The 15,409-nt window shown below is 45.8% G+C and overlaps 1 protein-coding gene across 1 annotated transcript in view; it reads right to left on the minus strand.

The window, feature by feature from the left end:
• Adamts17 (ADAM metallopeptidase with thrombospondin type 1 motif 17) overlaps nt 1–15,409 on the minus strand; it is a 321,166-nt gene that overhangs the window by 257,962 nt on the left and 47,795 nt on the right. The window contains 1 exon segment of the mRNA XM_059273139.1: nt 7,385–7,554. Coding sequence (XP_059129122.1) covers nt 7,385–7,554 — 170 coding nt within the window.

Consider the following 15,409-nt stretch of genomic DNA (forward strand, 5'->3'; position numbering starts at 1 on the left):
AGGTCCCAGCACTGAGAGAGTCCCACCCCCTACTAAGAAGCTATCTGTAACCGATACCCACTGGCACAGGGAAAACAGTCATACACGTAAGATAAAAGCTTTCTTTTTTGGAGTCTCACTGGTTATATAAACCACACTCCAGGTCAGGCCTGGAATAGTTGGCCAATATGAAATTTACTCATTGGTATTTTTATGGACTTTGTGTTTTGTTTAGGCTTTTTTTTAAAACCTTGCTGGTCTTGCTTATTTGTTTTAATTTTCATTTTGTGTTTTCTGTTTTTAATGTTTTATTTTTGTTTCTTCTTTTAGTTTGTGGTTTTAAAAGCAAGAGAGACAAAGAACATAAGGTTAGGAGATGAGAGGATTTGGATCTGGGAGGACTCAGGCGAGGGTGAAAACATGACCAAAATATATTGTATGAAAAGAATTTTAAAAAATAAAAACTATGAAAATTGAGGAGAAAAAAAGATTAGGTCCAGCTTTGTCCACATTTCAGTCTTTCTCCAAGTTTTGTATGGTTGAGAAGGCAAAGAATTTTCAGGAAAAAAAATAAAGTATGGTCAGTATTAGTTAACATGACTTCAGTGCTAAGCCATTGGCAAAGGATAAGGCACAGTCATTTGGTCCTGTATTTACAGACTCACAGATATCCTGGACTATGCATGATGACCAGACAGTAAATAATGGGGAACATGTGCACCCAAACCCATCCCAAGGAGCTTACTATAGATACCTGGAGAACACATGATAAGCAGGATGGGCATTTTAAAGTGTTGCATTCTGTGGCATTAAACACATTCACACTGGTCTCCAACCATCCCCATGGTCCATCTCTCTACTTACAGAACTGAAAGTCTGCCCCCATTAAATACTAATATCCCATTGCCATCTAGTATGCCATCATTCTACTTTCTGCCTCTGAGTGTCACTACTCTGGCACCCAATAAAAATGGAATCATACAGCACTTGTCCTTTTGTGGTGGCTCTCCTTCACTCAGCACATGTCCTTAATGGTCATCTGTATTATAGTTGTGTTTCACAATTTTCTTCCTTTGAAAGATTTACTTTTATCTTACTTGTATGACTGTATATATATATGTTTGTACACTAAAATTGCCTGGTTAAAAGAAGGCATCAGCTCCTGTGGAACTGGAATTAGACAGCTGTGAGCTGTCATGTGAGTGTTGGAAACTGAATCTGGGTCCTCTACAAGAGCAGCCAATGCTCTTAACCACTGAGGCATCACACAAGCTCCAATGTTTCCTCTCACTTAGAGGCTAATATCTTAGTATACATATATACCACATTTGCCTATCTGCTCAGGCATCAACACATGCTTGGGTTGGTTCCACCTCTGGGCTGCTGGGAATAACACTACCATAACACAGATGTCCAAGTATCTACCCATGTCTTTGATTTCTCAAAAGTGGAATTACTGGATCATGAATAGGGCTTGTTTTTCAAAAAGTGCCCTACCTCTCATAGCAGTTGTAGTATTTCATATCCCTATCAGATCTCCTTTCTCTCTACCCTCACAGATGGATATGCACAGTTTTGCTTTTGTGTATGTGATTGTTAGCTTTATAGCAGATCTCTCCCAGTGGGTGAGGAAGTATCTCACTGTGGATTTGACTTCCGTTGGTGACTTTTCCTAGTGGTGATTGACGCTAAACATCTTTCCATATATTTACTGGCTATTTGTAAGTCTTTTTAAGCATGTCTGCTCAAATCCTTTCCCAATCTTAAAACCTAATTTTCCTTCTGTTGTTGGCGCTGTTGAGTTTTAGAAGTCTATATTCTGAATATTATCTGACATGTAATTTGCAAATATTTCTTCCATTCTGTGGGTTGCCCTTTTACCATGTTAATGGGGTCTTTTGAGGCACAAGAATTTTTGATTGTGCTGAGATCCAATGTGTCTATTTTTCCTTTTACTGTGGGCTGTGCCTTTGATATATCCTAGAGATTGCTGCCAAGTTGAATGTCATGACCGCCCCTCCTCCCTCCTCCTTCTGTGTTTAATAGTTTCAGCTCTTAAATTAAGACTTCAGCATGTTCTAAATTTTGTATATGCTGTCACAGGGGACTCGGTTCTGTGTGGGTGCCCCAGTTCTCCCCATTAGCATCTGTGTCAAAAACCATTTGACCAAACATATTAGTGTCGACTTCTGGGTTCTGGTTTATTCCATCAGTCTCAAGGTAACAATGCTAGAGAAGTGTTTTGATTTTTTTTTTTTAAGCTCTGAAGAAAATCTGAGGTCAGGAACTGTGAATCTCCAACTTTGTTCTTTTTCATTTCAGATTCCATGTGGATTTTAGGATGGATTTTTCCAAGACCTCCAATCATTGAGGTATTCACAGAAACAGCATCTGTGGATTGTTTTAGGTAACACTGATACTGTAGCTGTCTTTAAATCCATCCACATGGCTTTCCACCCATCTCTTCCTTGACTTCTGCTATCAATGTTTCACAGCTTTCACTGTGTAGTTTTTTACATCCCGATTCCGTCAATGCTCAGTATTTTGTTATTTTGACACTGTTGTAAATAGGACTTTCCTCTAAATTCCCTTTTCAGAGTGTTTACTGTTCATGCACACAAATGAAACCAGCCTGTGGAGGTTGGGTTTTACACTGCTACTTTGCTGTTTATTGATGATAACACACACACACACACACACACACACACACACACACACACACTCAGGGTTTTCTCTAGTTAACACTGTATCTTCTTCTGGGAACAGAGACCATTCTGTCTCTTTCCTACTTACATGGCTTTTATTTATTTTTTACTTGTTTGTTTGTCTATTATTTATTTCTGTGCTCAACCTCTCTTGCTAAACGTCTAGCACTATGCTGAACGAAAGTGACAACAGTGAGCATCTCTGCCTTGCTTCGTAGGGGAAATGCTTTCCGCTGTCTGCCACCAACTACCATGTCAGCTGTGGGGTGCTCACTTAGGGCTTTTCATAATGAGAATAATGATAATGAGAGTTTGATTTTGTTCTTTTTATTGTAAAATGGTATTGGATTTTGCCGAATTCCTTTTCTGCATTGATTGAAGTAATTATTAGTTTCTCCCTTTGCTTTGTTAGGGTGATTGACCATGCTTATTGAATTGCATATAAAATATTCACACATATAAATATTATATATATTTTGCTATCTTTGAATTCTATTGATATCTAATGACCTTCTTGGTCATTGATAACTCTTTTCACTCACAGGCAGTTTTCCCTGCTTGTATAGCCACCTCTGCTCTCTTTTATATCACTATCTGCATGGAATATCTTCCCTATTCAGTCACTTTCAACCCATTATTAACTTTGGATCTAAAGTGAGTCTCTTATCGATATATTTGAACTTTGGTGGGGTTTTGGGGGGGTTGTTTTAAAGATTCATTCTACAAATCTCTGTCTTTAACAGAATGCTTAATCCATTTACATTTAATGTAATCATTGAACTCATAAAAGTTACTTACTTTTGCATTTTTTTGTTTCTTTCATATCCTTATCATTTTTCTTGTCCCGTTTTCTATGTGCACTGTGTTCATTATTTTCATTTTGTTGTCCCATTTTCTGTATGCACTGTGTTCACTATTTTTCTATAGTGAAACTTTCTCATTCCTTTCCATTTCCTTTTGTTTCTACCTACAGGTATTTTCTTTGTATGAATCTTATACAGATTATATTTCATTAAAAAACTAATACTGTTTTGCCCTTATATGGTCCTAATTTTGGTAGCACAAGGAGATTCCAAAGCAAAAGGTTTTATTAAAGGCTCATAAGCATGGTGTCCCAATGTGGATCAGGTCTATCCACTTATAAAGCAGGCTACCTCTAAAAAGGCATCAGGGTGGGGCTCTTCTTATAGACCGGCAAGGAGGGTCCCCCTGAGGAAAATTTACAAGGAGACAGAAAAGTCCATTCTCTAAGAGCCTCTCTGAAAGACAGGCTATAAGTAACAGAGGAGTTGGGATCTCTTGAGGAAGAGTTGGCCTCTGCAGCAAAAGCCAGGGCTCAGACAGGAGGGAGGAGCTACAGGAGAAAGAGATGGCCTGGAATAAGGCTGGGAGGGGCCCAGAAAGGGGGTAGAGTTCCCATCAACTGCCAGGAGAAGCCACAGGGGACTTTGTACTGCTTAGTGACAAGCTCCTGATTCTACTGGCAGCCTTTCCAGGCCACTCTGTGTCGAGGATAAAAGGGGGACTAAGATGGGAGTAAGCAGGCCAGTACGGGAACTGGGTCAGTATTAAGGCTGGAAACAATGGAGGTCCCAGAGCAGAGAGCAAAAAAGAGAGCAAAACCAGAAACATCTGAGCTAAGTGACGCCGGGAGCATCAGCTGGTAGCTGGTCTTCTATTCAACTGTGTACTCACTAGACTCTAAGCCTCCGTTTCAAATCTGTTCCCTGTAAAATGATGAAACTCACCAGACACGAGGTGTCGGAGGCATGAAAACACCCTGTTGCTGCTGTCAGGGCTGGGAAGATCGACTTAGGCACCTACTCTTCTCCCACAGTGGCTAGCACTGATCTAACTCATCCTAACCATGAAAGACGTTGGGAAAAACAGGAACTCCAGATCAAAAAACAAAACAATGTTCCCAGCTCAGGAAACTTGATTTTCTTCTCCTTCGCCCCTGGTGGGACTTGTCCGGGTTTTGCCTTGGGAGTCTGGATACGACACAGAGGGTGCAGGGTCTCTGCCACAGAGACCCAAGCAGCAGGGCAAGGGGAGAGCCGCCAGACACCAGAGTCACTAGTTTCCACAGCCCACAAGTGAATGAGGAGGACCACCAACCCAAGTGGCTTTCTTTCCAATCCAAGAAACCCGAGGAGCCAGCTGCTCTAACCCTGCAACCCCAGAGAACAGTCTGGAGAGAGACAGATGGACTCGGTGGGCCTGTTCCCGCTTGTTGCTCCTAGGGAAGCTGTGTAATGATGGGGGCCCAATCCCAGCCACAATCGCTTCCTTTCCTGCAGGCTTACCTGGTATCTCACTGGCTCAGACTCCCTATTCCACAGCAGCCATGGGCAGGAAAGAAATCTGGGGATTTCCCAAACCAGGAAATACCTATTTTCCTGTGCCCAGTTCAGGTGAAGGGTTTGGGCCTAATGTCATGGCCCTGCCCAAGATATCCCTTGAGGAGCTACTGATGCACAGAGCCTCTTTGCCCTTGAACTTCCTTCAGACCCTTGGAAATGAGCTGTGGGCTCTCGTCCCCACAGAGGAGACTTGATCCCGGTGAGCTTTGTGCAGGCTCGCCAGCCTTCCAGGTCCCCAGCCCACTTACAATACAGTCAGAGCAGAGATTCCAGCGGGGGGGAATCATCAGGTCCTTCCAGCTTCTGTGTCCTCCCCACTTTCTCATGGACCCTCCCAAGCCACCTCCAGAGCCCAAAGCATCCGCCTCCATCATACCTACACATGTGCAAGGAGCCACCTGCATACTTTATCACTCATGAGGACCATGACTGCCCACTATCCTCCAACACACAAGCTGGGAGTCACTAACCTCGCCTTCTCGTCACAGCTGGCTTCCTTGTCAGCATCCAGGCTCCATCCCCTCAGGCAAACAAGAGCAGATGCACTCTGAGATAGTCAGGATCTGTCCAAGCCCTAGACCATGATTGTACCAGGCCCAAGGCTGCACAGATTCTGGAGAAGGAGGAATACTATCCCCCAGCCCTAGCCCCAAATGCCTTAGTCTAGTCTCTTTGGAGTTTAGTCAATCTTGTGGCCCCAGATGACAATCTTTGTCTCATTCTGCTGTACTGTTCTCTTAACCTTTCACCTACACCTGCCACTGTTAACCAGCTTTCCGCTCCCAACATCCCTTTCTGTAGGGACAGCCTCCTCCTAGGTTCTTCTGCCTATCCCCTGGGGTTACTGCACCCTAAAACTGTCTCCTCACAGGAGATGTTGCATCTGGGCATTGCTGGCCACTCTTGAGGCTTCAGGTACCAGCACCAGGCTGAGAAACCCCAAGTTCCTATTCTAGCCAAGCCTGCTTGTCCATCTCTCGCCTTAAGCTCAGCTTGTCCACTGAAAAACTCCTCCTGAGGTCCAAATGCTCTGTTCCTCCTTTTCTCAGCCAGCAGCTCCACCATCTGTCCAGGCACCCATGAAAGGCCAGGTAAGCTGGGGTTTCTCTGCTCCTGATACCCCCTGGTTCCTGCCAGTCTTCCCCACCTGGCCCCTGAGTGCCTCCACCCACTCGCCCTGCCCATCAGTTCAGACCCTCTTCCCATCTACTGGCCACTCCTCCCATCAACCCACCCAGCATGCAGCTGCTCTGGCTCCTTCTCCAAACACTGAGCTGAACTTGAGGCTCTCCTACACTTGGGTGGCCCTAGTCTCCTGGGCAAAGCCCCTACCTCTCAGAACCTCTTGCTCACCTCCTCTAGCCTCCATTGTCTACATGCGTCCACACTCCTTCAAGTCCCTGCTGCAGCTGTATCACCTGACCTCCCTCTGAAGGGAGCAAGTGTCCCTCCAAGCCTCACACCTGTTGCACCCACAGCATGACCTTTCCACCCATCCTCACCCCGGCAGCACTTCCTTCCTCTCCGGTCAAGGTTTGCTCTTTCATGAGACCTCATGCTGAAGGATGACCACGAGCAGCAGCCCTCCACCTGCACATTAGGGGTCCCTACAGATGTCTCTATGGTAGAATGGATGCTCTGCCTGCTAAGACTAGAGCCTCCCAAGGGAAGGACCAGACTATGTGTTGCATTTGTAGCCCCAGCGTGGAGCACAAAGTTAAAGGTTTTTGAAGGCCTTCAAAAGCACTTGCTGGGAAAACAGATGGCTGGGTGGAATGTGGCTGCCTTTGAAGAGCCTGTGGTGTCAATAATTGAGGAGGTAACCTCTCCTTCACCCACCCACTGTGTAAAGAAGGTTTTCCTCTATCTCAACTCCACAAACTGGGTGCAGACCTGGCTTCATAACCCCCTTCTTGGCATCCTCAATAGGTAACTCTCTCATAGTTCCTACAAGTTCTCAAGGCACATGGTAAGCTATTTTTTAACTAAGGTCTGATCCCAATTTCTTCAAGTAGTTCCATCATTACGAGAACAGGGGCTGATTCTCCCTTCTATATAACTGTCACTTGGAATAAGTCTTCCATGTACCAAGAATCTTGAAAGTATGGTCATGAGCAGTCCCGTCACTGAGCAAACCTGTGCATGCAAACATCATGGCAGGTAGAATCCGGAATCAGACTTTCTCCCATTCACTGCATCTGCTCTCAGGGTCACAGGCTGTGACCCCAAGCCAGCTGCCTCCTTGCCTCAGGAGATAAGGGTGCCACACCTGCCTCCAGAGCTCCCCTCCTAGGGAAATATGAACCCACCAATGGCAGGGCCCTCTTGTGGACTCACCATGTTCATGACAGTGAGGATGAACCTTTGCGCAGCCTCTGCCCCGTGGTACTGCACCATGTCGGCATCGGCCACCACCAGGGTCTCCACCGTGTGCTCATTGGTGAGCCTGATGGCATTCCTTCGCTCCCTCCAGTCCCGTGATGGCTTGTCCTTCCTGGGCTTCTTTTCTAGAAAATGATGGAGACATTTGAGCAGTTCTTGGCTTATTGATTTATGAAATCATACCATAAAAGACTCCAAGAGAATGATCAGCCTCATGTGGCCTTGATGAACCCCAAGGCTTCAGATCTCCTTGGCTACCTGGGGTGGCCTGAGTTCCCAGCCACTAGTGGTACCAGATAGGAGCCAGAGAAATAGCTTGAGGGGTCAGCCATCAAATGAAACTCTACCTTGTTCATCCTCACAGCCAAGGAGGTACCTGGGGCTGATCATCAGAAAATAGAAACCCATTCCTAACAGAACATGGAGAGCCACATACAACAGGCAGGGAGAGAAGCCTGCATCCAGCACTGAGGGATGTGGGAGCTCTTGAGGGTGACGGCACAGACATGCGTGACAGGTACCCCCACTTCCCTATGACATCTGGAACCAAGGAAATCGGCTTGGTTGAGACCAGGATACTCCCCTGCGAGATGAGCGTCCCAGCAACTGTGCTGAGAGCCAAGAACATCAAGAAACACAGAAGCAACAGAGAAGCGTAGTCAGATCATAACACACACCCAGGCTGACAGCGTGCTCTTTCCTCAAAACAAGGAAGGGTAATTAGTGATGTGTGGGATTCCTCTCCTGACCCTTTTAGGTGAAGTGTTCCTCCATAAGATCTTACTTAGACAAACATCTATTTTCACTCACAGAGCCCACCTCTGAGGGCTGCTGAGTATGATGAGGTCTCTGTGTACAGCAATGACTGACAGGCCCAACAGGTGCATAGGCATCCAGATGTGGAAGGCAATTTGATACTTATTAGCAGTGGCTTACATGGAAAAGCCTCGCCACACTGTTCACGCCGTAAAACACCGCATGTGTGGCGAGTCTGCATAAAGGTGACCTATCAGCATTCCAGGAGCAAAAGTAAACAGCATGAACGTGCTGGATCTCTGGGTCGAGTTTTGTAAACAGTAATGCTGCTCAAGGTATTGTGCCATCTTGAGAACCTGGGAAGCCATCAAAATCCCCAAGTGTAGAGAAAGCTGCCAATGTTAAGAAGGATTCAACCTTGAAAATCCGGTCGAGGGCAACCCCGCAATGTAGACAGACACAGCTATAAATCCTTATACACGGCTGGGTCCCAAATTTGCACAAACACAATATGAACAAGTACTTTCGGGGAAACGAGTAAGTAAATGAGCAAGCAAAATCTAAAACGTTAACAGTGAGTGATGTGTGCTATTCCTTTTCCTTCCTTCCTCAGCAATTTCCAAATCCATACAACCAACAAGTAGTGATTTAATTATCCACTTACTAAAAAAATATCTGAGTTTGTAAAAAATACAGAAGCCACTTTTCAACTCTAAGTGATAAAAACAGAAGGCATCTGGAAGCAAACTATGTCACCAGACTCATCATAAACTTGTAAAATGTCACACAAGGACACCTCCTCACCCCACAGACTGCTCCACTTCCAGCCAGCCTGCTGAGCCTCGCAGGGGAACAAGAGAATACAAAGAGTGAGGTCTTGGATGGCATCACCTTGGCAACATATTGAGAGAATGAATGAGGTGCCTAACTGAAAATCTATGGATTCATACCCACATTCACCAACACTACAAAGGCAGAGAAAGGATGATACCATACCCACTTTCTGGTCTCCCACACTTGCCAAGCCCAAGAGGCTTAGGTACGACCAACCTATCTGACCTGGAATTTGTATAGAGTCACTGTGTTTCATTTTAAAACAGCAGAGTTGAGGGACAGCCTTTCCCAAGGAGGAGCTTTGTTGGATCCTGCATGCTAACCTTCACCCAGGTGAACAGCTCACCGGTGGCCTCAGCTTCGCTTAATGTCTACTTAGAATTAATTCATCTCCGGACACGGCTAACTGGTGTCCTCACCTGCAGAGGTTCCCACTGGCTGTGCACACTTACTTTTACACTTTGCCACAATACAGAAAGAGCTGCACGTTAGTGGCTCCTAACAGGTGCATTAAAACACCACTCTAAGAGTCTGAATGTAAGAGACTGGAGAGCTCAGGGTATGACCTGCCACCATGTGACAAGGGGACCAGGTGCAGCCTGGATGTTTCACAGCATAATCTCACACTGGGCATCAGTCTGCCAAGTCTACCCTCTAGAACTAATAGAAACACCTGCCCCTCTCTCTCCATGATGGATCTGACAGAACTATGTAACATGATGTTAGACACAGTGGTAGAGCCTGTAGACCCAGCTACTTGGGAGTCTTGAGACAAGAGGATTGCATCAACTCAGGAATTCAGGACCATCCTGAGCAACATACTAAGATCCTGTCTCTAAACAAAACCAGATGCATGAAAAGCTGAGAGTGAACTCAGGCCCTGGGGTACCAAGAAGCAGGTGAAACACACTGTGCTTTGAAGGGGTTTCCCCTCTGGATGGCTCATTTGCTCCTCCTTTTGTTGAAGTCCCCTGGAGCATCCTCAGTGGGAAATTCTGAACAAAGCCATGAAAGGAAATGAATTAGAAGGAACAAATGGAGCTTCTTGCTTCATGATAGCCCCACATTTTAGGGCAGGCCAGGCCTCATCACAAAACAAGGGTCAGAAACACTGAGGTTGCTCTTGCTTGGAGGTTTGTTTTTGTTTTCTATTTCAGCATTTCCATTTTTATTTGTTTTTGACATTTTTTTCTAGTCAATGCATAATATTGTCTACATATTTACATGGTATAATAATTTGGTACTTCTATAAAGTATGCAATGATTAAATCAAAGCAATTTAACATGTCCATCTCCTCCAACATTTATCATTTCCATCTGCAGGAAGCCTTTGGACCCTTCTTCTCTAGTGACTTTTCGAAATAAATCATAAATTGTTGCAGACCGTAGTCACCTTACTGTGTGACAGATTACCAGAACCAGGCCATGGGCCTGCTGCCTCATGCTTGTGACCCCAGTACTCAGGAGGTTGAAGCAGAAGAGTCACAAGTTCAAGATCAGCCTGGGCTCCATAGTAAGATCCTGTCTCAAAAAAACAAACAAGAAAAGAACTTCGGAAGCAGTCCCTCCCACCACACTGCACATGAGTGCTGATTGTCTAGCCCCTCCCCCTTCTCTGTTTCTCTGTTCTAGTGGTTCTCAACCTTCCTAATGCTGTGATCTCATGTTGTGGTAAACCCCAACCATAAACCATACAATTATGTTGTGGTAACCCCCCCACCCTAAAATTACTTCGTTGCTACTTCATAACTGTAATTTTGCTACTGTTACGAATCATAACGTAGATATCTGATATGCAGGCTATCTGATACGCAACCCCTGTGAAAGGGTCATTCTACCCCAAAGGGGTCACGACCCACAGGTTGAGAACCACTCCTCTATTCAGTCGGCAAACCCTGGATTTGGGGATTGGAGATAGGACATTGAGGACTTGAACTGTCTTCCCATGCAGGTGTCCCTCTTGGGGTGGGGATGTGTGGAAGCACTTGAGAGGGGACCTGCCTTCCCTCCACCCACATCTCCCCCCCACTAGTGCTCCATGGCTGCTGCTGCATGGAGGAGAGAGCCTCCCCACACGTTGATCTTAAAATCCCTAAAGCGTATAAATATACCCTGATAGACAGATACCAACGTGCTCATCAGCACCTTCAAGGCAGAGGAGATTCAAGTCTCAGGATCACACAGTGCTGGGTTCCCCACCACTAAAGAGATCAAGGGCAGGTGATCAATGCAGGCCTGTGACTGGATGGGGGGGTCCCCAAGCTCTGCTACCAAGCCACCGTGGGAGAGGTGGGGGCCTTCATACCACCAACCAGGACACATCCTGGCCAGGTTGGACCCTGGCTCTCCCCTCTTACCGGCCCTACCCCCCCTCCCACCCCCCACCCCCCCACCCCGACACCAGGAGCCATTTCTAAAGTCAAGCCTGCAGCTTCCTTTGTCAGCCCGTTGCTGAGCTGGTAATCACCTGGAGATCTTAAATAACTACTTCTACTCTTTTATTTTGCATTTATTCTCCCTTGACTCCAATTTGAAATATTTACAGAAGACACACTAGGTCTTTTGGGATAAGACATGGATGAAGAGAAAGCTAGGAGGCCGCGAAGGGTAGTCTATAGGTTAGACTTGTATACTATTTAGAAAACTGTTTGTTCCACAGTTTGGGGCCTGTCTAAAGCACGGACACAGGCGGGGACTGGGGAGGTGGTGCAAGAGCTCTGGTGGAAGCGCTTGCCACAAGCATGAGTTTGAACCCCCAAACCACGCAGGAAGCTAGGCATGGCGCCATGCATGCCTGTAACCAGCCCGGAGGTGGGACAGACAGGAGACTTCAACAGGGCTTGCTAGCTACCAGCCTCGTTCCAGTGACTGAGCCTGTCCCAAGGCAGAAGGGGGAGAGTAAAAGATCGGAACACCTTGTGACCCCCTCTGGCCTCTGCACACACACAGGCACATGCACGTACACACACATAGGCACATGCATGTTTACCACATTCATACATAGAAACACACACATTAAAATTACATAATGGGGGCCAGGTGGTGGTGGAATATGCCTTTTAATCCCAGCACTTAGGTGGCAGAGGCAGGTGGATCTCCGTGAGTTCGGGCCCAGCCTGGTCTACAGAGCCAGTTTCAAGAAAGTCAGGGCTGTTACACAGAGAAACCCTGTCTCGAAAAACCAAAACCAAACCAAGACAAAACAAAACATAAATGGTTAGATAGTTACTAATTTTGTTCTTGGCAAATAAAAAATTCTCAATTATTAATTAACCAATCCAATAGAATAGATACTGTTTTTCATTTAAAAAAAGTATCAGGATATGGGTATGGCTCAATGGTAGAAGATTAGTGTAGCGTGCTTGAAGCCCCGAGTTTTATTTTATCTCTAGCTCTTGAAAAAAAAAAAAAAAAAAAAGGTAGTAACAGTATTTAAGCAATCTCTGGGGAGGGGGGAACGGGTAAAATATTGGACATGAAATTCATCCCTGAATTCCTCCATCTCCTGCTGTGCAAGACCCTAGTGTCCTAAGGCCACTTCCAGGAATGTTCTCAATGTGCTCTTTGTGCCCAGGGACAGGAAGAGCATGTCTTTCCCCATCACAGAAGCAAATTAGAAAAACAGAGTGGAGGAAATAGAGGAAGATACCCAAGGGCACTGAGCAACCTTGAGGGGACAGACACTTCAGGCCACGGTGGCAAAGACTGGTGGCACTAATGGGAAACACGGACAGTTGAGTAAGGGAGGACACACGCCCTCCTTGGTGTCAGCCTTTCCATATCAGCACTCCAAGGCCAGAAGCAGGAATGTGTCCTCACTGTGGCTCATGGGACAGGGGACCAGAGGAGGCCTGAGCGTCAAATCAGACTTTGTCTCAATCCCACAGACATTGGGTTCCTCCAGCTTATCTGTAAGCAAGGTAGGGGATTCCAGGAGACCCCTCACACCAGTGTGGTGAGTTATAAAGAATTCGCCTGGGTTAAGAGGAAGGCCATCTGTCCCTGATTCTCAACTTGCAGTTCAGAGATGGAGACTGTGATTACGGCAAACACGCTCCAACAGATGAACAACTGCATGAGAGACAGAGGGACGGAGAGAGAGAAGACCCTGAGTTCCCTCTTCACTTTAGTGACCTCTTTGCACACAACCGCATCCCATGCCATGACCAGGATCCATACCCATGCCTTTCCTGCTATCACGGACTGAAGCCTTCTGAAGTCATAAGCCCAGATAAATCCTACCCAGAGCCTCCTCCTGGTGCTTTAAGGGAACCACAGGTGATATGCATGGTGCTCCCCAAACCCCTCCCACTGAGCTCCACTCTGATGCTGGGGCAAAACACTGCCAGAGACCCGAATGAATGTCAGCCTGTATTCTGAGTCACCATCTAACAGAACACACTCAGGAAGTTGTCAGTGATGGAGATGGGCTAACACAGGCCAGAGTCCATGACAACCCAGTATTCCCAAATCCCAGATGCCAGGGCCACGCTCTGCATCAAAGTCAAGTTAGGGCCTGGGTCAGATGGGACCAGCAGCGGGTGCTTAGGTATGGTATCACAACCCAAACACACATAGCTTACATACTCGATGCTCTCCAAAAAAAATTGTCAGCTCAAAAGAAAAAGAAATGCTTCTTTAAAGAATAAAATAAAAAGGCAAAGAGCCTGTTTATAGAAAACTACCTCTTTGACTTGAAATAATGATCCCATGTGTGTAGCTGAGCTCCCAGCCAGGTAAAGCCCCTGGCAGCTGTATAAATCCAACATCCTTGAAAAATAATGCCCTCCTATTTTTTTGTTTCTTACAAGAAGGAGGGAAACGGGTTTTTTTGCTCTCCAAGTATGAATTCTTTAAATAACTTCCTTCAAGGCCAAGTCATTTTTATAAAAGCCATCTTTTTTTCATGTAAATTCCTTAAAAAAAGAAAGGTGGAAAATAGTTGCTGTTATTTTTTTCTTCTCTGTGTGGTTAAGATTCCAAATGAGGAGCTGATACCCTTGAAACTCAAAATCATCTCTGCACTAGGTGGTTGTTGTGACCCGTGTCTATACTCTGCCAAGGGAGTAGAGCCAGGGTAGGAGAGCTGGCCTGGCCCCATAGGATCTTTCCAGCCATGCTCAGAGCCACAAAGACACCAAGCACGCAGAAACCACTGCCTACAAGTAAAATCAGAAGATATCCAGTTCACGGATATGGATCAAGGACCCAAGAGTGGGGAGCATTGCCACAGTGTTGGTGACCATCAGGAAGAAATAGACACTAACCAAATAAACAGGAAATACAATTTAAAATTATAACCAGGACAAGTACGAGGAAGCAGCAGCAGACAGTGCCATGAGATAATCTGAGGGAGGAAGAAAAGTAACCACAATTTAAATCAAGGTCATGTTAGTCAGCTTTGCATTGCTATAATGAAATGCCAGAGACGAGTAACATTATACAGAGAAAAGGTTTATTTAGCTCACAGTTCCAGAAAGTTCAAAAGCGTTGGAACTTGTATCAGTTCTGTTCTAGTGAGGGTGGCAGATGGTGCCACAGGACACTTCCTGATGGGACTACCTGTGTGTGGACTGGACAGTGGAAAGACAAAGAACGGATCCGGAGTTTGACAATGCCTTTTTGAGACATATACCCAAATGACATGAAGACCTCCCACTAGGCCACGTCTCCCAAGAGTGCCACCCTGTGGACCTACCATTCAATTACAGTGAATTCTTTTAACAACTCAAATGAACTGGTCACAGGATAGTCAAACAAGGTTTCCCAAGGTCACGACATGGGTCAAAACCAAGGGGTCCGGAGAGTTAACAGGTGGGGATCATAGAAATGCTGCCTGCAAGTCTAGTATGGGGACGTTCTAGTAAAGAGTGGAGTGTCCCTCTAGGTGACCTGGTAATGTCTCCTCCTGGGAGGGGTGATGGAATGAGGCAGGTCAGGTTGGGGACCTGCCTAGGGGACCCAGAAAGGTAGGCTCACCTAAATGTATTTTTCCTTCCAAGAATCCCGCTCTCCAGTGAAGGCCTCAGAATCTCCATGGACTCAGCAGGGTCTGTCCACCTTTCTGAGTCTATTAGCATGACATCAGTCTAATAGCGTGACTATTCCTTTTCATTTTCTTGTCTTTCTCTTTCAGATGCTGGCCAAAAGCTAAAAAGGCTTTTAAACTCCTCATCCTTTTTTCTAAAGCTCCTTTTCCCGCCATGAGCTGACCTTCATGCTAACTTAAATCAAGTAGAATGATGACCTTTATCCCCGACACACACATACACACACACACACACACACACACACACACACACACACACACACACACACCACGTCTCTTCTCCACTCTCCTCTAGGGCAATTGCAAGATTTGCAGCTTGACTAACATAGAAATTTTCTTCT

Source organism: Peromyscus eremicus, chromosome 1 (genome assembly GCF_949786415.1).
Source record: "Peromyscus eremicus chromosome 1, PerEre_H2_v1, whole genome shotgun sequence".
Lineage (NCBI taxonomy): Eukaryota > Metazoa > Chordata > Mammalia > Rodentia > Cricetidae > Peromyscus > Peromyscus eremicus.